At 42.8% G+C, this 26,518-nt stretch overlaps 1 protein-coding gene across 1 annotated transcript in view; it reads right to left on the minus strand.

The window, feature by feature from the left end:
• Positions 1-228: 228 nt before the first annotated feature.
• Positions 229-26,518, minus strand: part of LOC311136008 (AP2-associated protein kinase 1-like) — a 43,737-nt gene continuing 17,447 nt past the window's right edge. Inside the window, exons 14-21 of the mRNA XM_084170068.1 lie at positions 26,270-26,499; positions 26,009-26,110; positions 25,128-25,223; positions 22,993-23,097; positions 22,255-22,356; positions 18,474-18,629; positions 17,946-18,056; positions 229-1,210 (exon numbers count right to left, since the gene is read on the minus strand). Of these exons, the coding sequence (XP_084026194.1) occupies positions 312-1,210; positions 17,946-18,056; positions 18,474-18,629; positions 22,255-22,356; positions 22,993-23,097; positions 25,128-25,223; positions 26,009-26,110; positions 26,270-26,499 (1,801 nt within the window). The 3' untranslated portion in view covers positions 229-311. The remainder of the gene's footprint in view (positions 1,211-17,945; positions 18,057-18,473; positions 18,630-22,254; positions 22,357-22,992; positions 23,098-25,127; positions 25,224-26,008; positions 26,111-26,269; positions 26,500-26,518) is intronic.

Genomic DNA, 26,518 nt, shown 5'->3' on the forward strand with positions numbered 1-26,518 from the left:
CATTTGAAGGTGAAACAGAAAGCTGAGGTAGAACAAGGGTGTAACAAAACAAGTAGAATATGGGTGAGATAGAGCAAGTCATTGTTAATACTGCAATTGTACAGAAATATAGTCAGTCTACCTACAGTATCACATCCTCAACAGAGGGAGCCAGAGTAATCTAGATTGCACACTTACCAGAGTGCTGCTGGTACTGGGATATGCCCTCCACAGGGGGATAGAGCAGGGCTGGCCTGGGCCAGGCTTCAGCAGATCAGTTCCTTCCCTGGGAGGCCAGCTTTGGTTTTTGGTAAGGGGTGGGGGTCCAGATATCAAGGCTTTCCCTGTGGGCATCTGGGGTGGAAGGGGGCCCTGAGGAATGGGTCCACTATAGCTCTGCCTCCAATGGTCCAGGAGTGCAGGGGCCCCACAGCCACCGAGCCCACAGCAGCCTGCTGTCCCACACTGGAGACCACGCGGTGGGCTGCGACAGGCTGCTGGAGCAGGGGGGCCTCCGAGCACCGGGAGTACCTGGGCTGGACCTGCCGGATGAGGGGCTGAAGGGTAGCAACAGGTGTGAACAGGGCCTTCCCCTTGACACTGGGACGTACAAGGCTCTGGGGACGGTTGGTGTTGGGCTGGACCTGAATCTGAACCTGGCAGAAGGGTTGTGGAGTGTGGCAGACAGTGACAGCAGCCCCAGCCATCTCCTTCCTCTTTCCAAAGGGTGCCTGGAGGAAAGGATCAGATGGCAAAGCAGGCTTATGGGCCAGAGGGAAAGGGGAGTTGGTAAACACATCTCTCCCTTCTTTCCCTGCGATTCTGAAAGGGGCCTGCAGGAAGATATCAGGCGAGGGGACTGGGTGCTGCTGTGTAAGAGGTGAGAGGCACTGGAACTGCTTCGGGCCAGGCTTGACTTGCTGGTCAGAGGACTTAGAAGCCAATAGGTGGGAGTTTGTCTCATCTGGATACAGAGAGGGTGGAATGTTGCTGCTGTGGGCAAAGGGAAGTCTCTGTCTGTGCTCCTCTTCAACAGCTGTCCCAGAGCCCTCTGTCCTGCTAGAGCCCTCTGTCCTGCTAGAGCCCTCTGTCCTGCTAGAGCCCTCTGTCCTGCTAGAGTCCTCTGTCCTGCTAGAGCCCTCTGTCCTGCTAGAGCCCTCTGTCCTGCTAGAGCCCTCTGTCCTGTAGGAACCTGGTAGTTTGTCACAGCTGTTAAGCTCCCTCTGCAGGTCTGTAGGGTACAGAGGACAACAGTCAGACTGACAGACCTTTTAAACCAGGATAGTCAAGACAACTAACATTTAAGGTCCGTTACACACCGTAATGACAAGTTGTGTTGTGGTGTGCACGGAATGTGAGGGAACATGATAGACATTCTAAATATGATAGACATTTCATCCACATACACTAGTTACTTCTGTATTCAGCACTGAAGAGGAAAATGTGTCAATTGATTTTTTTTAATGGTAAGTCAAACAAAACTAGACAGGAGAGCAATCTAAAACTGCCCAATGCCCCGCAGACAGTATTGTGTGAGAACAGGGGAGTGGGGTTAATCATTTTCTGAGAATTGTGAAGCTCTATCATAATCAAGATATTGATTTAAACTTTATAGAACACTGAGTCTTTCCACTTTTTGGCCCCCTAGACAGGTGAAAGATACAGAAGGTGCTGTGGCAGTGAGACAAGGGGAAAGTAAATAAAGCATTGTGCGCTTTTCATGAAATTGGCATGGTAGCACAAACAAACAGGCACTCAGTCTAGTCTGAAGAGACACAAATAGGCTTGAGGATGATAGGTTTTCATTTGTATGGAATGAAAATAAATAAAAAACAAGAGATGAAAAGGCTAATATAATCTGATAAAAATAAGAACAGGATGAATATAACTATAATCACATTGCACTCAGTGACTGATCAAAGCATATTAAACAACATGAAAACAGATGGAAGGAAAATACAGTGCCTTCAGAAAGTATTCACATCCCTTGACAGCTCAGCTGGTAGAGCACGGCGCTTGTAACGCTAAGGTAGTGGGTTCGATCCCCGGGACCACCCATACACAAAAATTTATGCACGCATGACTGTAAGTCGCTTTGGATAAAAGCGTCTGCTAAATGGCATATTATTATTATTATTATTATTATTATTATTTCCCACATTTTGCTGTGTTACAGCCTGAATTTAAAATGGATTAAATTGAAATGTTGTGTCACTGGCCTACACACAATAACCCATAATGTCAAAGGGGAATTATGTATTTTGAAATCTTTACAAATTAATAAAAATGAAAAGCTGAAATGTCTTGAGTCATTAAGTATTCAACCCCTTTGTTATGGCAACCCTAAATAAGTTCAGGAGTAAAAATGTGCTTAACAAGTCACATAATAACTTGAAAATATGGAGAGTTGTACTCAGTAATGGTGTTTTATTGGATGTGCCCCAAACATTACAATTTGTATTAAGGACAAAAAGTAAATTGCTTTGCCACATTTTTTAAAGTATTACATTAGTGCCTTGTTGTAAACAGGATGCATGTTTTGGAATATTTTGATTCTGTAGAGGCTTCCTTCTTTTCACTGTCAATTAGGTTAGTATTGTGGAGTAACTACAATGGTGTTGATCCATTCTCAGTTTTCTCCTATTACAGCCATTCAACTCTGTAACTGTTTTAAAGTCACCATTGGCCTCATGGTGAAATCCCTGAGTGGTTTCCTTCCTCTCCGGCAACTGAGTAAGAAAGGATGCCTGTATCTTTGTAGTGACTGGGTGTATTGATACACCATCCAAAGTGTAATTTGAAAACCTCCCTGGTCTTTGTGGTTGAATCTGTGTTTGAAATTCACTGCTAGACTGAGGGACCTTACAGACAATTGTATGTGTGGGGTACAAAGATGAGGTAGTCATTCATAGATCATCTTAAACACTATTATTGCACACAGAGTGAGTCCATGCAACTAGCATAGTGGTTATGGGTATGCTTGTAATTGTTAAAGGGTAACTCTCAACCCCAATTTCAGCCTTTGCCCAACCCCTCAGGTGAGAAGTTGCGGGGGGGGAATTGCTCAACTGTTTTAGTGGATTGCTCCAACATGATCACCACTGTCATCTCTTTCTTGTTACGATGGATGTAGCTACAAATATAAACGCAGAAACCTCATAACCTACATGTTGTTTTTTTCTTCATGAAAGCACATAGAAGCAAAAACGTTGAATTTGGTCAAATGTGACTTACTGCCTTTGAATTTTGTGTAACGTCAGTAGTCTAGTCAAGGAAGCATCATGCAAAATATATTGGCACACTCCACTTACCAAGACCATTGCCAAATAAGGCGCACTGTCTCCTGCTTTTATAGTAAGCCTTGAGGTGGTACCACCCAGCACATTTAGAAGGGAGTGCATTTCATATCGAACCCCTCCCTTGAGATGAAGTAGAGGCATCTTCGGTAACACTTCCTTTTAAGGGGTCTTTATTAGTGTAATTACATATAATTACACCGTAACAAGTATTGTAGTTAACTGTAACAACTCAGTTACAGCGTAATAACAACATGTAACTTGTAGTAATTGCAATCTGTAATTGCATAAGTGTTACAATGAATGCTTGTTACTATGCTTGTTACAAATGGGCAGGTTTCCACTAAATTCACCAACTTAGTGTTTAGCTTCTTCTCAGCTGCATCTGATTCATTAACAACTGTGACAAAGGTTGTTATCCCTTGTGGATGCGCTGGGTGTCAGTGATTATAGCCTACAGTATGCACAAAAGCGTACCATCTGGGTTAACTTGGTTGAGTTTACGAAAACTGATCTAATACGAGTGTCATCCCAGATGAGGAATAAGACACTATTTCAAAGCATAGTACATGTAATGTTTGCCTAAGTATAATGTAATTACTAGTATTTACACAGGATGTAGCTAATTAAAAATAAGTGCATCTTGAGGAGTACTTACTTGTAACTAATGTGTACTTATACAGTACATTACCCATCCTGACAACCTGGCCCTCAATTTAAAGCTTCTGGAAGCGAGATCCAAGTGGGAGAATAAACACACTAGTACACCACAGAGTACATGTAATTACTAAGTGTTACATATGATTTAGCTAGTTAAAATGAAGTGTATCTTGAGGGGTACTGACTTGTAACTATAGTGTACTTACAAAGTACGTTACCCATTCTGACAATCTAATCATCAGCTTCTGAAAGTGCCATCCAAGTGGAAACACACTAGTACCCCACAGAGTACATGTAATAGCGGCATAAATACAATGTAATTACTAGGTGTTCCAGATTATTTAGGTAGTTAAAATGAAGTGTATATTGAGGAAGGCTTACTTGTAAAGGTATGTGGACACCCCTTCAAATGAGTGGATTCAGCTATTTCAGCCACACCCATTGCTGACAGGTGTATAAAATCGAGCACAGCCATGCAATCTTCATAGACAAACATTGGCAGTAGAATGGCCTTACTGAAGAGCTCAGTGACTTTCAACGTGGCACCGTCATAGGACGCCACCGTTCCAACAAGTCAGTTTGTAAAATTTCTGCCCTGGTAGAGCTGTCCCGGTCAACTGTAAGTGCTGTTATTGTGAAGTGGAACTGTCTAGCGCGAAGTGGTAGGCCACACAAGCTCACAGAACGGGACCGCCGAGTGCTCAAATGCATAAAATTCGCCTGTCCTCGGTTGCAACATTCACTACCAAGTTCCAAACTGCCTCTGGAAGCAACGTCAGCACAATAACTGTTCATTGGGAGCTTCATGAAATGAGTTTCCATGGCCGAGCAGCCGCACACAAGCCTAAGATCACCATGCACAATGCCAAGCGTCGGCTGGAGTGGTGTAAAGCCTGCCGCCAATGGACTCTGGAGCAGTGGAAACGCGTTCTCTGGAGTGATGAATCATGCTTCACCATCTGGCAGCCCAACAGACAAATCTGGGTTTGGCGAATGCCAGTAGAACGCCACCAGCTCCAATGCATAGTGCCAACTGTAAAGTTTGGTGGTGGAGGAATAATGGTCTGGGGCTGCTTTTCATGGTTCGGTCTGAGCCCCTTAGTTCCAGTGAAGGGAAATCTTAACGCTACAGCATACAATGACATTCTAGACGATTCTGTGCTTCCAACTTTGTGGCAACATTTTGGGGAAGGCCATTTCCTGTTTCAGCATGACAATTCCCCCGTGCACAAAGCGAGGTCCATACAGAAATGGTTTGTCGAGATCGGTGTGGAAGAACTTGACTGGCCTACACAGAGCCCTGACCTCAACCCCATCTAACACCTTTGGGATGAATTGGAAAGCCGACTGCGAGCCAGGACTAATCGCCCAACATCAGTGCCCGACCTCACTAATGCTCTTGTGGCTGAATGTAAGCAAATCCCTGCAGCAATGTTCCAACAATTCGTGGAAAACCTTCCCAGAAGAGGCCGTTATAGCAGCAAAGGGGAGACCAACTCCATATTAATGCCCATGATTTTGGAATGGCTACCTACGCTAAATCGTCCATTAGAATGAATGTATCCCCAAAAAAAGCTAAAGGAATTGCATGGAAAACGTACTTTCTCTCTCCTGTCTTGACGTTTTTGTCTCTACTACAACACTTTGTTTCTTTTGTCTAGATTTTGCACACTGACCTTCTCAACCCGTTCTTTGTGTACTGTCAGATGACGTCAGTGTCAACCCAAGGGGACACGTTCGAGGACAACATTATTTTGAGCGTGTTGTGAAGATGGGCAGACATTATGCCTTAATTCCTTGACATGATGCCTTAATTCCTGGGATAAATAAATAAATAATTGCACCAGTGCATCCCATCCAAATGTGAGAATGTTCTTCAACAGTGAAACCCTTGCAAGGGTACATGATGGAATAAGCGTACAGTGGGGAAAAAAGTATTTAGTCAGCCACCAATTGTGCAAGTTCTCCCACTTAAAAAGATGAGAGAGGCCTGTAATTTTCATCATAGGTACACGTCAACTATGACAGACAAAATTAGAAGAATAAAATCCAGAAAATCACATTGTAGGATTTTTTATGAATTTATTTGCAAATTATGGTGGAAAATAAGTATTTGGTCAATAACAAAAGTTTCTCAATACTTTGTTATATACCCTTTGTTGGCAATGACACAGGTCAAACGTTTTCTGTACGTCTTCACAAGGTTTTCACACACTGTTGCTGGTATTTTGACCCATTCCTCCATGCAGATCTCCTCTAGAGCAGTGATGTTTTGGGGCTGTCGCTGGGCAACACGGACTTTAAACTCCCTCCAAAGATTTTCTATGGGGTTGAGATCTGGAGACTGGCTAGGCCACTCCAGGACCTTGAAATGCTTCTTACGAAGCCACTCCTTCGTTGCCCGGGCGGTGTGTTTGGGATCATTGTCATGCTGAAAGACCCAGCCACGTTTCATCTTCAATGCCCTTGCTGGCATTGAAAAAAAGAAAAAGAAGTTCATAAGATAGTTCATAAGTGCAATTCCTCAACAATATCTTAAGATTTAATGATTTCCCTACGAACTTCTCAAATATATTCTTATGAATCTTCTTAAGATGTTTGTTGCAAGGCAACCAATTTAGCTAGCTATCTAGCTAGCAATGGCAACCATGTTAGCATATTTCCTACTGAAATTACTGTTCTAAAACATGCTCTTGGGTTTAAAATAATCAATACTGAAACTTTCAGATGAAGTTTGAGAGTGAATTAAACATGTTCAATTGCTTTCATGAGCTAATTATCTCAATGCCCTGAGTTTAAGACAAGGGTTTAGCTATCTTGGAATTAAGAACAAATCCCAAAACTTTATTTTCAAGAATCTAATTTCTTCTTAACTTTTTGCTTAAGGAGAAACTTAAGAAATAGCGCAAGAACATTTCCAATAACTTTTTTGAGGAATAGCAACTTTGCTTAACTTTCTTCATAAGTCTATAGTTAAGGGAAAAATGGCAGTTAAGAAGAAATTTCTTCTTGAGAAGGTTTTGTGAATCTGGGCCAAGGATCTTAAGCACAACAAATCCGTAACATATAGTATGTATTGGATTCGTAACATATCATACGAATTGCACAAAAAAAGGACGTAACATACAGTATCATACGAAATGGATGACGTGGTACACAATTTGATGACGTAGTACACAAAAAACAGGGACCACTTTTGGCTCATGAGAACCACTTTCAAAACTACTGGCTGAAATTATATTAAAGTTTAAAAGTGTATATTTAAGTAGTTCTTTGGGGGGTATCTGTACTTTACTTCACTATTTATATTTTGGTTGTCTAGCAATGATCAACAACAAATTTGACAGAGCTTGAAGAATTTTGAAAAGAATAATGGGAAAATGCTGCACAATCCAGGAAAGCTCTTAAGAGACTTACCCAGAAAGACTCACAGCTGTAATCACTGCCAAAAGGTGATTCTAACATGTATTGAATCAGGGGGTTGAATACTTCTCTAATCAACATATATTAGTGTTTTCTTTTTCTTCTCTTTTTTAAAATTTTCGAATTTGACAAAAAATGACAATTAAATACATTTTAATCACACTTTGTAACACAACAAAATGTGGAAAATGTCAAGGGGTGTGAATACTTTCTGAATGCACTGTAAATTAACAAACCCATTGGGCCACAGTAAGGGGGAGACCGAGGGGCAAGCAGGCAAGCACGCATGCATGCAGTTCCACAGAGGCAGTCTTACCTGTGCGGAGTGCAGACAGGGAGCAGACAGAGAGCAGTGTTATCCCGAAGGGGCCGGGTCTTTTCAGAAAAAAGTCTGTAGAGTCCAAATGGTTTGAGCAAGACTATTAAAAGACATCAATGAAACGCTGAGACTCTCACAAACGCGCACAAGTGCCATATTTTGCTCTATGACACTCACAAGCTACACAAGAGTCGTTAGAAAGTAAGGGATTCTTCTACATAGAAAAATCCCATGAAATCCCAGAACATAGTGTCTATAATACTGTAATAAGCTCACAGTTGCGGTCACAAACTCCAAACAGTTGTCACTGACTAGTTGGATATTCATATCTGAGTGAGCAAACAATTTTTGTATAAACTCAGTGCCTTCAGAAAGTATTCATACCACTTGACTTATTCCACATTTTGTTGTTTTACAGTCTGAATTCAAAATTGATAAAATTATGTATTTTTCTCACCCATCTACACACAACACCCCATAACGACAAAGTGAAAACCTGTTTTTACAAGTGTTGAAAATGAAATACAGAATTTACATAAGTCAATACATGTTAGAATCACCTTTGGCAGTGATTTACAGCTGTGAGTGTGACACTCTGGCTCCGGGACTTTTGTATTTGAGCCAGGGTGTATTTTGTTTGGTTGGGTATTTGGGTGTATTTCTATGTTTGCAGTTCTGTGGGGTTCTTTTCTAGGTTTGGTCAATGACTCCCAATCGGAGGTAACGAGTGTCAGCTGTCGGCTCGTTATCTCTGATTGGGAGCCATATTTATCCGTATGTTTTCCTGTGGGAGTTGTGGGTTTTTGTTCCGTTTCGGTCAGTGTACCGTGGACTTCATTTGAGTCGTCTTTTGTTTTGTAGTTTGATTAACGTTTAATTAATAAAGTCATGTTTCTTGGACACACTGCGCCTTGGTCATACTTAGACGACATAGACGACCGTGACAGAAAAACCCACCATAATAGGACCAAGCAGCGTGTCAAGCGGCAACAGGACCCTGCTCCTAAGGATTCATGGACATGGGGGGAGATACTGGCTGGAAAGGGTCCTTGGGCACAACCGGGAGAATATCGCCGCCCTCGTGAAGAGCTGGAGGCAGCTAAAGCCGAGAGGAGGCGGTATGAGGAGGCAGCACGGAGTCAAGGCTGGAAGCCCGTGGGTACCACCCAAAAATTTCTTGGGGGGGGGCTTAAAGGGAGTGTGGCGAAGTCAGGTAGGAGACCTGCGCCTACTCCCTGGACTTACCGTGGAGAGCGAGAGTACGGGCAGACACCGTGTTACGCAGTAGAGCGCATGGTGTCTCCTGTACGCAGGCATAGCCCGGTTCGGTACATTCCAGCTCCACGTATCGGCCGGGTTAGAGTGAGCGTTGAGCCAGATGTCATGAAGCCGGCCCAACGCATCCGGCTACCAGTGCGTCTTCTCGGGCCGGCGTACATGGCACCAGCCTTACGCATGGTGTTCCCGGTTCGCCCACATAGGCCGGTGCGGGTTATTCCACCTCCCCGTACTGGTCGGGCGACGGGGAGCATCAACCCGGGTAAGGTTGGGCAGGCTCAGTGCTCAAGGGGGCCAGTAAGCCTGCACGGTCCGGTATTTCCGGCGCCACCTCCCCGCTCCAGCCCAGTACCACCAGTGCCTACACCACGCACCAAGCCTCCTGTGTGTTCCCCGAGTCCTGTGCGTCCTGTTGCTGCTCTCCGCACTAGGCCTTATGTGCGTCCCCAGGGTCCAGCATGCCCTGTTCCTTCTCCCCGCACTAGGCTTTATGTGCGTTCCCAGGGTCCAGCATGCCCTGTTGCTTCTCCCCGCACTAGCTCTGAGATGCGTGTCCTCAGCCCGGTACCTCCAGTTCCGGCACCACGCACCAGGCCTACGGTGCGCCTCAGACGGCCAGAGTCTGCCGTCTGCCCAACGGGGCCTGAACTGCCCGTCTGCCCAAAGGCGCTTGAACTGGCCGTCTGGACTGAGCCTGCAAAGCCGCCCGTCTGCCATGAGCCTTCAGAGCCGTCCGCCAGACCGGAGCCGCTAGAGCCTTCCGCCAGACAGGATCAGCCAGAGCCTTCCGCCAGACAGGATCAGCCAGAGTCTTCCGCCAGCCATGAGCAGCCAGATCCGTCAGCCGGCCATGAGCAGCCAGATCCTTCAGCCAGCCATGAGCAGCCAGATCCGTCGGCCAGCCATGAGCAGCCAGATCCGTCGGCCAGCCATGAGCAGCCAGATCCGTCAGCCAGCCATGAGCAGCCAGATCCGTCAGCCAGCCATGAGCAGCCAGATCCTTCAGCCAGCCATGAGCCGTCCAGCCAGGATCCGCCAGAGCCAGCCAGCCAGGATCCGCCATTGAGTCCGGTGCTGTCCCTTAGCCCGGTGCTGCCCCTTATCCTGGTGCTGCCCCTTAGTCCGGTACTGCCCCTTAGTCCGGTGCTGCCCCTTAGTCCGGTGCTGCCCGTTAGTCCGGTGCCGCCCCTTAATCCAGTGGGGTTTAGTTGGGGGGTGGTCATGTGGAGGAGGCTACGGAAGCGGATAGTGACTAAGGTGGGGTGGGGACCACGACCAGGGCCAGAACCGCCACCGTGGACAGACGCCCACCCAGACCCTCCCCTAGACTGTATGCTGGTGCGCCCGGAGTGCGCACCTTTAGGGGGGGGTACTGTGACACTCTGGCTCCGGGACTTTTGTATTTGAGCCAGGGTGTATTTTGTTTGGTTGGGTATTTGGGTGTATTTCTATGTTTGCAGTTCTGTGGGGTTCTTTTCTAGGTTTGGTCAATGACTCCCAATCGGAGGTAACGAGTGTCAGCTGTCGGCTCGTTATCTCTGATTGGGAGCCATATTTATCCGTATGTTTTCCTGTGGGAGTTGTGGGTTTTTGTTCCGTTTCGGTCAGTGTACCGTGGACTTCATTTGAGTCGTCTTTTGTTTTGTAGTTTGATTAACGTTTAATTAATAAAGTCATGTTTCTTGGACACGCTGCGCCTTGGTCATACTTAGACGACATAGACGACCGTGACAGTGAGTCTTTCTGGGTAAGTCACTAAGAGCTTTGCACACCTGGAAAAATTATTCAAGCTCTGTCAAGTTGGTTGTTGATCATTGCCAGACAGACATTTTCAAGTCTTGCCATAGATTTTCAAGTCGATTTAAGTCAAAACTGTAACTAGCTCAGTCAGGAACATTCAATGTCGTCTTGGTAAGCAACTCCATTGTTATTGTCCTGCTGAAAGATGAATTTCTCTCCCAGTGTCTGTTGGAAAGCAGACAACTAGGTTTTCCTCTATGATTTTGCCTGTGCTCTATTCCGTTTCTTTTTATCCTAAAAAACTCCCTAGTCCTTGCTGATGTCAAGCATACCCATAACATGATGCAGCCATGCTTGAAAATATGAACAGTGGTACTCAGCGATGTGTTGTGTTGGATTTGCCCCAAACGTAACGCATATTCTGTACAAGCTTCCTTCTTTTCACTCTGCCATTTAGGTTAGTATTGTGGAGTAACTACAATGTTGAGCAATCCAAAGTCACCATTGGCCTCATGGTGAAATCCCTGAGCGGTTTCCTTCCTCTCCGGCATCGGAGTTAGAAAGGATGCCTGTATCTTTGTAGTGACTGGGTGTATTAATACACCATCCAAACTGTAATGAATAATTTCACCATGCTCAAAGGGATATTCAAGGTCTGCTTTTTTTTATTTGTACCCATCTACCAATAGGTGCCCTTTTTTGCAAAACATTGGAAAACCTCCCTGGTCTTTATGGTTTAATCTGTGTTTGAAATTCACTGCTCGACTGCGGGACCTTACAGATAATTGTATGTGTGGGGTACAGAGATTAGGTATTCAAAAATCATGTTAAACACTATTATTGCACACAGAGAGTACATGCAAATTATTATGTGACTTGTTAAGTATGTTTTTACTCCTGAACCTATTTAGGCTTGCCATAACAAAGGGGTTGAATACTTATTGACTCAAGACATTTCAGCTTTTAATTTTTAATTAATTTGTAAAAATACATAATTCCACTTTGACATTATGGGGTATTGTGTGTAGGCCAGTGGCAAAAAAATCTCAATTTAATCAATTTTAAATTCAGGCTGTAACACAACAAAATGTGGAAAAAGTAAAGATGTGTGAATACTTTCTGAAGGCACTGTATACTACATTTGTTTTATTTGATTACTTTATTATTTCATTCCAAGTCAACATCTCATCTCTATAGAGCTGTTGCCTATGCTGTCTGACAAAATCACTATTTTAGTAGTTCAAAGTAAATAAGGAATACTTTTATTACTGCTGAATACCAACTATCAATCACTTAGATCATGTATTCAGGTAGAGATGCCTTGCGAATCAACTGCTCTCTATCCTCTCAATCCCACATTCTTCTCTCTTCTCTCCGTGTCTGCCCCACACTAACCTAACGTAGCAGGAGTAAAAGAAACACACTGAGCGGACAAGTAGGCGCGCATTGGATTATGTTCATTGTAGTTAATTACCACGTTTTCTGTGCTAAACTATGTAGAATATTGGCCTGTTGGAAACTACAACTCCTTACTGCATCGCAGTTCGGGTTTGATCTGATTTATCTCTAGAGAAACTGCGCAATGTGCGAATTGAGCTCACAGAAGAACAAACGAACGAAATGGAATTCAAATAATTGAACTGACATTGACAATTAGTTGTTTAAAATAACGACATTTCGGTTAATCGCTCAGCACTATTGTGAGGATAAATATAAGGGCTGGATATGCAGATAAACGAAAGTCAGTTAACTGAAAAGACGATTTTTGCTGGGGTCTCGGGCCTGACAGGGTTAACCCCAATTTAATGAGGATTACATGGGGGCCACCATGGACATACGTCTATGTGTGTGAGTTCTTGTATACGAGTGATCCCTGTTAAAACCAAAGTGTGTGAATTTATTCAAAGCAAGGATTAGGGATACAGTGGGATTTTTTTGCAGAAACGTTTTCCATCATATTTTCCTAAACAAGAAACGATCCACTAAGCGAGGACGGATGCTGACGTCTTTTGGATGTCTTTTTCTGGTCCGGAGCGGCTGTCTTTTTTTGGTATTTTTTCATGATTGGTTCAGATTTGGCCCAGTGTGGACCGGCCAAGGTGTGTGTTGTATTATAGACACACCTTTACAGGAGTAGACAGACAATCAGACTTTGGCCAGGTGTGACTGTGTAAGTTTCCACTATCAGTAGTTCAGAAGTGGTTGGTTTATTCTGTAGGTTGGACTACACCATCGCTGCCAGTTTTAAAGATTTTGAAAAAGCTAACATAAGTGCATGTGACAGATGGGAGCAATAATACAAATTCTATGTTGCAGTTGGCTCCCCTTTCCTATATTAAATGGATAAAAAAAGTATGTCATAATGCTTACTTTATTGAGAATGTATGTGCAGTTGAAATTTGGCCATAGAATGAATGACCAAAAAATATGTATTTTCAACATCTGTAAATTATGTCTTTTCATCTTTCATTCAGAACTTTTTATTTTATTTCACCTTTATTTAACCAGGTAAGCCAGTTGAGAACAAGTTCTCATTTACAACTGCGACCTGGCCAAGATAAAGCAAAGCAGTGCGATAAAAACAACAACACAGTTACATATGGGGTAAACAAAACATAAAGTCAAAAATACAACAGAATATATATATACAGTGTGTGCGAATGTAGTAAGTTATGGAGGTAAGGCAATAAATAGGCCATACTGCAAAATAGTTACAATTTCGTATGAACACTGGAATGATAGATGTGCAAAAGATGATGTGCAAATAGAGATATTGGGGTGCAAATTAGCAAAATAAATAACAATATGGGGATGAGGTAGTTGGGTGGGCTAATTTCAGAATGGCTGTGTACAGGTGCAGTGATCGGTAAGCTGCTCTGACAACTGATGCTTAAAGTTAGTGAGGGAGATAAGAGTCTCCAGCTTCAGAGATTTTTGCAGTTCGTTCCAGTCATTGGCAGCAGAGAACTGGAAGGAATGGCGGCCAAAGGAGGTGTTGGCTTTGGGAATGACCAGTGAGATATACCTGCTGGAGCGCAGACTACGGGTGGGTGTTGCTATGGTGACCAGTGAGCTAAGATAAGGCAGGGATTTGCCTAGCAGTGATTTATAGATGACCTGGAGCCAGTGGGTTTGGCGACGAATATGTAGTGAGGGCCAGCCAACAAGAGCGTACAGGTCACAGTGGTGGGTAGTATATGGGGCTTTGGTGACAAAACGGATGGCACTGTGATAGACTTTATCCAATTTGCTGAGTAGAGTGTTGGAGGCTATTTTGTAAATGACATCGCCGAAGTCAAGGATCGGTAGGAACCTAAAATGAACCTAACTTCAACGTTTGTAAAACACGTCTTTTAGACGTCTTTTCAACATCATTTTGCTTACTGAGTAAGAAATCCACTCAATGTTATCTCCCAAATGTAATTCAACCTCTGCGCATATGTAAATAAGATGAGAATATGTAGTGATTCATTCACAGTACATGATTGAATTGATTGTACTTGAGTATTTGTATTTATTTGTATTTATTAAGGATCCCCATTAGTAGAAACGAGTGTCTAAAAGACAACAGCTAGTTAAATGTTTCGCCCCTCTCCCTCTGAATCGATCTGTCTGCCAATCCATCATGTTAACCACATGACTGCCATGACAGCGTCAAATTCTCAGCAATCAACTCCCTTCAATCACTCAATCAATACACCACACAACAGTACATTCACATGTATATGTTTATTCCACATCCCTTTCTTTGTAATTCTTTAGTTATCTCACAAAAATAGAAGGTGCACACAGAAATTACAGCTCTGACGCAGGATTAGGTGCCATATAGACGAACGGGGATCCAGAACATTCAGGAGAACAATGGTCATCATAAACAGCTTTTTCCACTTTTGGCAAAAACAACAGGATAACATGAAGGTTCTCTTTTTCACAACAACACAAGTTTAACTACCTGGAGGGCAAGACCTTTACTGAGAACAACAGCACAGTGGTGTCTACAGGAAGAAGCATAGGATTGCATAAGTCAATAGCCTCATGAGTATCTGCAGATGACTAGACTGTACAGTAGTGTGAGGTGGAGGGGATAAGATGCGAACTTCAGCCTATTAGATTGCCAATAAGTGTTGTTGCTTGGCATGCATTGTTTGGGAAACTGTAGTAGAGCAATTATCTGTAATTCCTTTAAATGCCCAACAGCATAGTGAGCATTCCTATCTTCATAGGATCTGACATGTATGTGGTCATAGTGTTGAGTCCTGTGTGGGATTTTCCCTCTGTCTGATAACCAATATATTCCGTTCTCCTAATTCAATCAGATCACTGACTCTAGTGGTCAACTCAGAGACACTGATGTGCTCTACTCTCAAAAACAGTGGCTTCCTCTATGGGCAACAGAGTGACTCAGCGCTATTTAAGAGGGCCTGTGCTTTTCAAATGTGACGAAGTCAACACAAACATTACTGTTGATGTCACTGTTATTGCAGCGAGGTCAGACAACAACACAACCGCATCACATCCAACGAATCAGACTGGCTAGGAGTTCCATTACTGTATGTCCACACATACACACACCGATGATAACACTGTCTACCAACACACCAGAACAGAACATTCAACAACACGGTCATGCTTCGATATGCATATTTTTGATCATGTAAAATCTGTACGGAGAAAGCATGGCTTTGTAGAGCACTATTTCAGCGAAGACTGTAGTACTCTGCCTTTGTACAGCGTGAGTAAGTATGGTACAGTATAAGACATGGTAAAGCTCCCTGGGTTGTGGTCCCATTGTACAACAAACTAGTATGTTTGCAATAAATCCCTCCTTAGGTCAAGGCAAGTTAATAGACACTACTTGAAGGATAAATCCTACCCAACCCTCAACAACAGATCAAAGCTAAGATTGTCATAATTGTATGTTTTGCTAATGTCACAATAGGAATCTGGGGAGAAATATGGTGGGAAAAATACAGCTGCACAAACAGGAAAAACACAGCTGCACAAACAGGAAAAACATAAAGTATTCTTCTATAATAGTCATCTTAAGAATTCAATTTAAATATATGAATCTTTATTTATAGACTGATATTCATTTCATACATTCATTCTCTAATACTCTATTCATATTCACATTTATTATTAGCTATTTATGAAATAAACGTTTCTATATATTTTTTCACAACGTAAGCTATGATGAGGAACAGAGGACAATCTTTTTTTTTCACAATTTACTTTTTACACAAGAGGAACCAAACGTATGATCACTGGATCAGAGTCTGTGGGTATTGCAGATATACATACATGTACATTATGTAGGGCCGATAAATTACTGGAATATAGGATCTATGTACAAGTAGGAATGGACTTTCTGTGGAAATGCATGTTTGAATAGAATTAAAGGATTGCGCGTTGGCACAAACAGGCTGAAATGAAAGGGATGATATTGACAGACTGTCTGTATATTCAGGCTTAAGAGAGGTCAACGAGAGGAAAACAAACATATGCTTTAGAAATGCATCAATGTTGTCAATGTGCAACTGAGTCTCTAGCCAAGCTGGTGTTTTCACTTCTTAGCTTCTTCCTTTGGGAATGTTAGCTCCACATTTATGTTATTGTAGGCTTTAAAGTCTTAAAATATGTTGGTGCTAACTTATTAGCTTTTTGAATAACTTCTTAGCTCATTTTGACCATAGACAGGTAACCTGCCTGGTGGCTCTTACAGTGCTCTGCTAATGGAAGCTGGGAGGATGCATCCACAGCGAGGCTCAACCTCTGGACCAGCTGGTGGAGTAATCAGTCATTTTTGATCAAAATCTGTCATTTTAGATATGACATCCATCCCGTCACACCGGCTATGATACCTCATGCTAAGGGTTAAAACACAAGCCCTGACAACTCAGCCACTGGAATGTGGAAAACTAAATTGGCAGATAGACAACTATTTTTCCAACGGTCTACGGTACACCTCAAAATGTATACAAGAAATCAATGTTGTGATATTGGTGTTACTGAATGTGCCCAAATAATAATCCAAGTGAAACATAACACTGGAGAAAGGCAGGAGACAAAACATCTACTTGTCCACCATAACAACTAGCCAACATCTACTAACAAAAAGAGTGGAATTCTCTGGTTCCTTACAGGACAAGACTGACCAGAGAGATAGGAGTGAAACATTTGGCCCTGGTCTACAGAAAGAATAACTCTTGGATGAAGTTAGTGTGACAAATGCAAAAGCTAGAAAAAGTTAGTGTGCCGTGAACGCAAAAGTTATATTGTTAGGGTGCCGTGAACGCAAAAGTTATATTGTTAGGGTGCTGTGAACGCAAAAGTTAGATGCGGTGTGCCGTGAACTCGTTTGCCATGATGACCGCAGAAGGGCAACAGAACATAGTCCTAAATGCTGTGAGAGCATGAAATGAGAGGGCAGAGGGGAGAAGAAGAAAAGTGGTGGACATGATGGGAATCAATATCAGAGGCATGATGGGACAAACACGGACAGGACAATGATTATGGTTCTATAACTCTATGGCCCAGTGAGTTCGGAATGACAGCAGGAGTTCACATGGAACAAGCGTTGGTCATGGGAATGAATGGTGAAGGGGGGAAGGGTGTAATCACTAATGGTGGGTTCTAGTCTCCTCTCCAGCATCAATACTTCTACCACGTCTCTCCATCCCCCCACTCCCCTCTCTCTAGTGTCCCGGCTCCCCACCGCCCTCTACAGGTCGATGAGCTGGTCCACCATGAGCAGGGAGCGGGCCAGGCTGGGAAGGCTGGACTCAGAGCTGCCATTGTTACTGCGAGAGTGGCCTCCTGAAACTGGCCGGACAGAGAGAAGGGGGGTAGGGGGGCGGGCCAGGGCGAAGCAGGGGGAAGGAGGGGGGACAGGGGGAAAAAGCAAGGGAGGTAAGTAAGAAAGAAAGAACAGATAAAGAAGCCAGGGGAAAGATGGAGAGAAGATAAGGTTACAGAAGACAGAGAAAGACAGGAAGTAAGAAGAATTGCTCTCCAGATACAATCTAAGAGCATTAAGGAATAACTACACAGAGCGAGGATGGCTACTCAGATTAATCTATAAGGGGAAGGGGGAGCAGGGTTTAATACACTACTGAGGACATTGACCGGAATCAATCCCAGAGTTCCTCTGACCCTGGTTGAGGTATGAATGGCAATCTCAGTGGGACTGACCCACAGACTCGCTGCCTGTCCCTGCCTCGGTGTGAAGGCTGGAAGCCCACTGGGCTTACCTTGGGAGGAGTTTTTGGAGGTCATGACAGGGATGGGGTCAAACTCATCCTCGTTGCCTGTCTCTGCACTGGGCGGAGGCTCAAAGCCTGGGATCAGGAGATCAGAGGAGTCTGCAGAAGATGGAGCCGAGAGAAAGGAGGAAGAGGAGGTTAAGGTGTTTGGGAGAAGCATTGAGTAAAGCAAGCAGCACAACCAAGAGTATAAAGGAAGAATAAGAACTGGCAGAAAGCAAGAGAGATAAAGGAGGAAGCAGATAAGGGGAGTTAGAGAGCAGTGTGCCGCACAGCTACAGAGGGTTAGAGTTAGACTGCAAGTCAGTAGCCTGCTAGTGTAGTTGTCTCTCTTAACAGGGAGAACAGCTAGCTTCTTAACAGGGAGAACAGCTAGCTTAACAGGGAGAACCAAAGCATTTGTTCCTACGGTACACATCAAGTGTAAGTGGCAGCACTCCTGCCTCTCCAATTGTAGGCCTACGTGGCACAGTTTGGGCTTGTTGTGGGTGTGTGATTTTGGAAACAGAGCCTTACCTGCCAGAAACTGGGTGGAACCCCCAGATGCCAGGTCAAACTCTTCCAGAACAGACCCAACACCAGCAGAAGCCGGAACAGAAGAGAGAGAGGAGGCTCCAGAGGGGGGAAAGATGAGAGAGCAGCCCAGCAGAGAGTCCTCCCCAAGCAGGGGGTCTGTGGGAGGGAGGGCAGAGGAGTGGGGGGGGGTTAGACAATGTACCTGGAATCATTAGTTCAGGATTTCGCCAGGATATGGCCAAAATGTGTTCCTGTATCATGTATAATAAAAAGATTGTAAGCACTAAGGACAAAGAATGACAAATAATCCACGTGTTCCTAGTAGCTCTTTTTAATGTAATGCTATAGTATATAATGTATGGTAATAGAGGCACTACACATCGAAGTATCCAACCGTAAGTGGGGGTATGGGGATATGTTTCCTTTGAAACCATAAAAAAATGAGGTAACTATCTGCATCAGCTTTTTCAGTACTGAGGTATTTTTATGTATAATATACTTAACTTTTGGTGTTTCGCAAACACTAATATATTAAGTCCAGCATAAACTAAATGGCTTAGTTTCAATTTGATCAATTCCAAAACTGTTATTATTCGGTAGATCTACTTCAACGTTTTGATTAGTTACTTTCAGTGATCATGTCTTTTTCTTTAACATTGATTATTAGCCATTTTAAACCACTTTCGCAGGCATTGTTGAGCACAGTGCTCAATCTGCAAGCATTGTGGGATGCTGCTCTGCATTTGCCTTTGTCGTTAAAGGTGGTTGTGCGCATAACCTTGTTGATGGTTGGAATGGGTGGTATCATCTTTGAATGTCAATTTGTTAATCATGATCCATTACCCCTCATAACACAACAAACTGCTTAATACTAATAAAGAAACATGCATATAACATTGTGTAAAAGTATCATAAAGTCCCCCAAAAAAAGAATTACCCACAATTGTCAACAACAAAAAACTGAGCCATATGGCAAGTTGTTGCAAGTTAAGTTGATAGAATATATTATGAAAATTGAGTAAATTAAACACAATTTCCCTTGCTGTTTTCACTCACAAATCATCAATTCAGACATTACAGTATATTAAATTGAACACCAAAATTAAGGTATTAAAATATTGAAGTAAAACCAGAAACCTGCATTTTTATGTTTTATTTTACTAAGCCCCTGAATCCTTTTTTACAGTGAGATGTGATGTATATTTGCTTGCATTATCAAATCATTCAAAAAAGCCCCAGGTGATGCAATTACAGAGCCCTGCATGCAATACACAACATAATGAATGTCTACTTTTGAAAAACAGCCTCATTCTGTGAATACCAGTTGTACAAGGACCCTGCATCTTTCATAAGCACTCGTATAGTATACACTACAATAGTCTGTCCAGCCAAGAGAAGACAGACATCCTTTTCTCAGAGTTCTTGAAGTGGGCTTATGCTTTTTTATCTCTCTATTTCAATTTGCCATTTCATTTCATACCCGTTTTGAGTCAACATTAGTTATGAATGACAACAATAGTAACTGGAACCACCAGGCTACTTATTACCCAGCTAACAACAAACTTTCCCACAACTTTAGAGAACGTTCCCTTGAGTCTCATTAGGTAATTAACTAACATTTCCATAGGAATGTTCCTGTGATGAGCAAGGAATGTTTCCAAGATACCATTCCCTTAATGTCAAATAGAACTTACCCAGAACGTGGTTACGTGGTTAAGATATTAATGTTGTAGACACATTTCATGGTAACGTTGCAAAAACATTAATGTGTCCAGTTCTGTGGATTAGGAGAATATTCCATCAACGTCCGACAAAACATACACAGAACATGGTTGCCATGTTCTCAGAATATAAGATATTAATGTTTTAGACACATTAAATGAGAACGTTGCAAGAACATTTGTGTCCAAAGAAAAATTAATTACACATCACATCTTGTTACTGTTGCCGAGCCAACCAAGGCCCTGATTGGTGAACCAGTGATCCATTCATAGCTCTTTGTCAGATGGCAAGGTTAAGGATACTCACACACAGTGGTTTTAACATATAGTTTTTTCAACTTACATATTTGACATACATGATTACATTGTGCTTGTTCATTTACACATTCATTATTATTATTCAACATGTCCTCACCTGGGATTTGAACTGACAACCTCTTGGTTTGCGGTACTCCAATCTTCCTGCTACGCCATGTCCGTGTCAGGTATGATTTAAAGCTGCAATATGTAACTTTCTGGGTGATCCGACCAAATTCACATAGAAATGTGTTTTATAGATCTGTCATTCTCATTGAAAGCAAGTCTAAGAAGCGGTAGATCTGTTCAATGTGCGCTGAAAATATATTTCACAGCGGTTTAGATGGTACAATGACTCTCTACACTATACTTGCTTGTTTTGCCACAAACTGAAATTAGGCGAACTATTAGAATTTTTGCAACCAGGAAATAGCAGAGCGATTTCTGCATAGTGCATCTTTAAATCGGACTATTCCATAATTGATTTGATTGACCTATTTCAGCAATTGAAGGTCTTTCTGTATAGTTGTCTAATGTTGGTGGGGCATATTAACCTGTTTTAATGATCCTCCTGAATTACTATGATCAATAAAATATTGTAAGCAATAGGGTGAATGCACTTTGAAGTAAATCTCAGCTCTGTTAGAAGTACACTCAAGAAAAATGTTTATTGATCATAGTGAATTAGGACTATCATTAAAACAGGTTAATATGTCCCACCAAACATTAGACAACTATACAGAAAGCCCTTCAATTGTTAAAATAAGTAGGCTAAATCAAATGAACTGATAACTGAGACAGATATGGTGGGGTAGAAGGAAGATCTGAATGCCTTGAACCAAGAGGTTGTGAGTTCAATTCCCAGATGAGGACATGTTGAATAATAATTACTGTATAAATAAACACGCACAATGTAATCATGAATGTCAAACTGTGTCAAATATGTAAGTTGAAAACACTATGTTAAAAGCACTGTGTTTGTGCGTATCCCTAATCTTGCCAACAGAAAAAAGAGCTGTGAATGAATCAGTGGTTTACCAATCAGGGCCTCAATGGGCTTGGCAACAGTAACATGGCGTGATGTGTAATGAAACCATTTATGTGACCATCAAGCGACGTCCTGGCAACTGATACACATGAATGTTCTTGCAACGTCCCATGAAACGCGTCTAGAACATGCATATTGTATATTCTGAGAACATGGCAACCACGTTCTGTGTATATTTGGAATGTGACGTTGATGGAATATTCTCCTAACCCTCAGAAAACTGGACACGAATGTTCTTGCAACGTCCCATAAAATGCATCTAGAACATTAATGTAGTATATTCTGAGAACATTGTAACCACATTCTAGACATTAAGGGAATGTTCTCCTAACTTTAACACCAAAACATGCTAAAAAGGTTAGATAAATTAGATTGTTCCCCTAACTAACGGAAAACTGGACACTCAAACATTAGGGGAACATTACAGGTAACATTACAAAAACATTCTATCTCCCTAGAATTGTTAGCTGGGTAGACAGACACTCAAATTATCAATCAACTGTGCTCATTGTACTCAATGGGCTGGCTCCATTCCGTCCTCTGAAAACGTTACGCAATGACCAAAGACCAGTGTCGAGGCAGGTGGTATTATCAGTAATAACAGAAACCAAAACATTTTGGTTTCCTCAGATATAAATAATCTTCTTCCACTGTTGCATTAAATTGTGGGGGCATCTATATTGTGTGTCGCATTGCCTGTGAGACAGAGACTAACCAGGAAGCAGCGTAGAGTCTGTCTCAGACTGGGACACAGGAGCCTCCAGACCAGGGATCAGAGAGTCCAGACTCACAAGATAGTTCTCTGCTGGACCCACTACTGTACATGTAGAGAGAGGGAGGAAGAGACAAGGAGAATGAGATATGGAAGCAGAGAGAGGGAGATGGGGAGGAAGAGAAGGAGAGATGGAAGCAGAGAGAGGGAGATGGGGAGGAAGAGAGAGGAAGAGAAGGAGAGATGGAAGCAGAGAGGGAGATGGGGAGGAAGAGAGAGGAAGAGAAGGAGAGATGGAAGCAGAGAGAGGGAGATGGGGAGGAAGAGAAGGAGAGATGGAAGCAGAGAGAGGGAGATGGGGAGGAAGAGAGAGGAAGAGAAGGAGAGATGGAAGCAGAGAGGGAGATGGGGAGGAAGAGAGAGGAAGAGAAGGAGAGATGGAAGCAGAGAGAGGGAGATGGGGAGGAAGAGAAGGAGAGATGGAAGCAGAGAGAGGGAGATGGGGAGGAAGAGAGAGGAAGAGAAGGAGAGATGGAAGCAGAGAGGGAGATGGGGAGGAAGAGAGAGGAAGAGAAGGAGAGATGGAAGCAGAGAGAGGGACAGAGGAAGAAAGGGTGAACTGAGGGCAGACAGAGGATATTGCCATGGAGCATTCCATGGAAAACATTCACATTGGGAAAAACAAATGTAACAAAGTGTGTACAGTAGTGAAATCTCCAGGAGTGACTGAAAGAACTTTACCGTTAACAGCCTCCGCCACAGTTCTGCCAAAGGGATCAGCCATGGACAGGAGATCAGGGAGCAGGAGGTGTGTATCTGGGGACTTCAGTCCCTCAATATGCTTCTCTACAGCCCCAGAGAGAAAAGAAGAGTGAGGACGAGAAAAAGGAAAGAACAGTAAGAAAAAGTGAGTGGCAGCAATACTCTAGCTAGCAAATACTGCATTTCACATGGTCATGCCAGAACAGCAATTAAGGAGTGAGTATGGAGAAAAGGGGTGAAAAAAGGAAGAGAGAGATGAGGAGAAGGTGAAAGACAAATAATGAATAGGAATGAGGGCAAAGGGAACTAGGCTATAGGGAATGTGAGAGGATGGGTGTTCAATGAGGGAAAATGATGTTACAGCTGAGCCTCCAGCACATAATGTGATGAAAGGATAGAGACTACAATATAATCTACATGTTCATAAATATAGGCCTATATAGATAGGCTAATGTAAATTTTCTGGAACTAATATGCACTTCGTGGATGGACTCCGCTGCACATCTTCCAAGCCTGCGTCATCTATTACTTTCAGAGAATGTATAGAGCGTCCTTATTTATCACTTACATATAGGCCTATTCAGATAGGCTAATGTACTACAACTATAACCACTCAACCCACCCATGTCGTTAAGGGCCGTTTCCTAGTATGGTGTAAGAGGTAGCACTGCAGTTCATGGGGAGCCAACATGAAACATTGTTGATTAATTGATATTTACTGGCCAATAGTGTATCCTAGCTCCAAATAACCTGATATGGCTGAGACGTAATGATTGTTTATCAAGTGCAGCTATTCCAGTCAGAAGTGATTGAGAGCCCCCATGGAGACAACCTGCCATGGTATTTACATGATCAACATTGATATTATTTCCATCAATAGGAGCCTTGGGAACTGGAACGGTTTTCAATTGTTTAATGAAGCTATTGACTTTTATATTAGCTTTCAAGGGTTTTGTAATCAATGATATTGATAAAGAAATGCAACTAAAAACATATAAATAACAATGTACGTACCAGTAGCTTAAACAAAACAGAGATGGAGGGAATGTAAAAATTGAGAAGATAAAGAAAAGCGGTTGGGGATAAATTAATGAATTACAGATGGATAAGACAAAGATGATAACAGAATGGCTAAAGAATGACATATTAGGTCAAAGAAGCTGAGACAGACACATTAGAATATAGCTAAATAGAGGAAAGAATATCACCCTACAGAAGAATGAAAGGTTAATCTCAAGCAGAGAAACTGTTGGCCGAGGAACCAGTCACTTTGAAGAAAAGTTACTCTTTCTTTACATCACATTCCAACAGGCCAGTTAACAAGAGTTTAGAATTTGTACTCCCAAAACATGACAAGGAATAACTTGCCTACATCGAGATGTTTGTTCACACAGCCACCAAACCCTAAATGTTATTTTCACACCAGATGAATAACAGTCACACAGAGAGCGCTAGCTAGTAGCTACATCCACTATCTGGGGTTCCCTCTAAAGACCACTCTGCACACCAGGTCATCTCCCAATACAACACATGCACACAACTGCTCTCTTCCTGCCTCTCCACTCTGTACTTACAGTTGAGTCATGGACCAATGCACAGCACAAGTCCACTCTAGCCCCTTTAACTGGGGAAAGAGAGCACTGTACATCACTGCTAGCAACATGACTACCAGTACTTTAGCTTTCTTAGAGCAATATCCCACATTTCACAACTTGAAATACTGCATTATTTTGGGCTCTATTTGTGGCTTAGTTAAAAGAAAATTAGGCTTGGAATGTTTTTTGACAACCACTTAGTAAAACAGCCAAACGTTGCCATGATTAATTGTGTGTGGATCCAAGGGTGCGTTTGTTCTTTAGCCTGATGTTTACTGGCACCTGTCAAAACAACAAGCACGACATGTCTTTGTAAATTCATCAGTTATTCTGCACTCTGGCACTCTCAAACCAGAGTGCTCTGAACTCGGAGTAGATTGCCAGCGTGGATTTACGAATGCACCCTAATTCTGGTCTTCCTGTTGACAATAGCCAGCATCTCAGTATGTCATGTTGATACTCTATGTGGGTAAGTGATTTGGAGTGTGCTTTTACAAATAGAAAGGGACACAACCTTACCTGGAGTGTCTGAGAGTGCTAGGGCGCTGAAAGGGACCTGAACAGTCAAGAAAGACTCTCCTGTATCCAGTCCAAGGATGTCTTCAGATTGTTCTACTAGTACAGCAGAGAAAAGACAACAAAACAGACAGACTAACGAACACTGCAGAGATGCACAAAGCATGGCATGTTGTCCATCTGCATCTGTAGAGATGATTGGGCATGGATAGTTCAAGGCAAAGACACAGTGTTTTCTTGGTAAGTTATTCAGTGAAGACATCCCATTAAATGGCTAGCTAGGGATTTTGAGCATGCAGAGTTAATGAAAGCTTTCAGAAAGGAATTTATGCTGAGCTTAGTGTTCAGATTGCCACAGATGAGGTCACAGAGGCCCATTCACTCAGCAGGAATAAATAAGCACTTTTATTAACTTCTACTGTCCTGCAAGAGTTGCTGACTTTTCTCTTAATTTCAGTTGCTCCTCAGTTCACGCACCTTGGTTGGAGAGCGGAGTAGCGGCAGAGTTTCCTTCCCTTATATCCATAGAATGACATATAGAATAGTGTATTATAGGATTTCTATGGGTGTGTCACTGGAGATGATTGTAATGGAGAATGGAGGATGTGATTGCTATAGAAAGAACAAAGGAAAGGGAGCTATGGGAATATCTGAAAGATATATAGTAGGGAGATTCATATAATATTAATAATATAATATTAATATATGCAATTTTGCAGACACTTCAATCCAAAGTGACTTAGTCATGCATGCATACATTTTACGTATGGGTGGCCCCAGTGGGAATTGAACCCATGACCCTTGGTGTTGCAAGCACCATGCTCTACCGACTGAGCCAGATGGGACTGAACCACTATGAGTGATGGAGTTGAGAAGGGTCTCACCAGCAGGTTGGGGGGCTGTTTCCACAGGGGAGGAGACCTCTAGCAGGCCAGGTATCAGATTCTCTGTGGGGGCAGTCTCCACCTCTGCTTCTGCAGCCACGTCTAATAGCGATAAAGGTCAAAGTGAATGATACAGCTTTATCTGATTGGAAATACTATTACAGCAGAGGATATGTTAGAAATTAGGTCTAAGGGTGTATTTTTAGCTCCTATCTCTTAGAATTGAGAACACATGGTATTATGTTGTGCGTGCAGCCTTACCATCTGCCTGTTCATCAACCAGGTCTTTGTTAATCAGTTGCTCTGCATTGAGATTGGAGAAGTCATCATCACCAAAAGGGTTCCAAGTAGGCTGCGTGGGGGAGCCGGTGGCAGGGCCAGGGACAGAGGCAGGTGAAGGGGCAAAGGCAGCAAAGTTGCCGTCTTGGGCTGGTTCACACACACTCTGCTGAAGGGACCGGGTGGAATTGGGTGGAGTTGTACCGACAGATCTGGAAAAACACACAAATG

This window comes from Coregonus lavaretus, assembly GCF_964263955.1.
Source record: "Coregonus lavaretus genome assembly, chromosome: 10".
In the NCBI taxonomy this organism is placed as follows: domain Eukaryota; kingdom Metazoa; phylum Chordata; class Actinopteri; order Salmoniformes; family Salmonidae; genus Coregonus; species Coregonus lavaretus.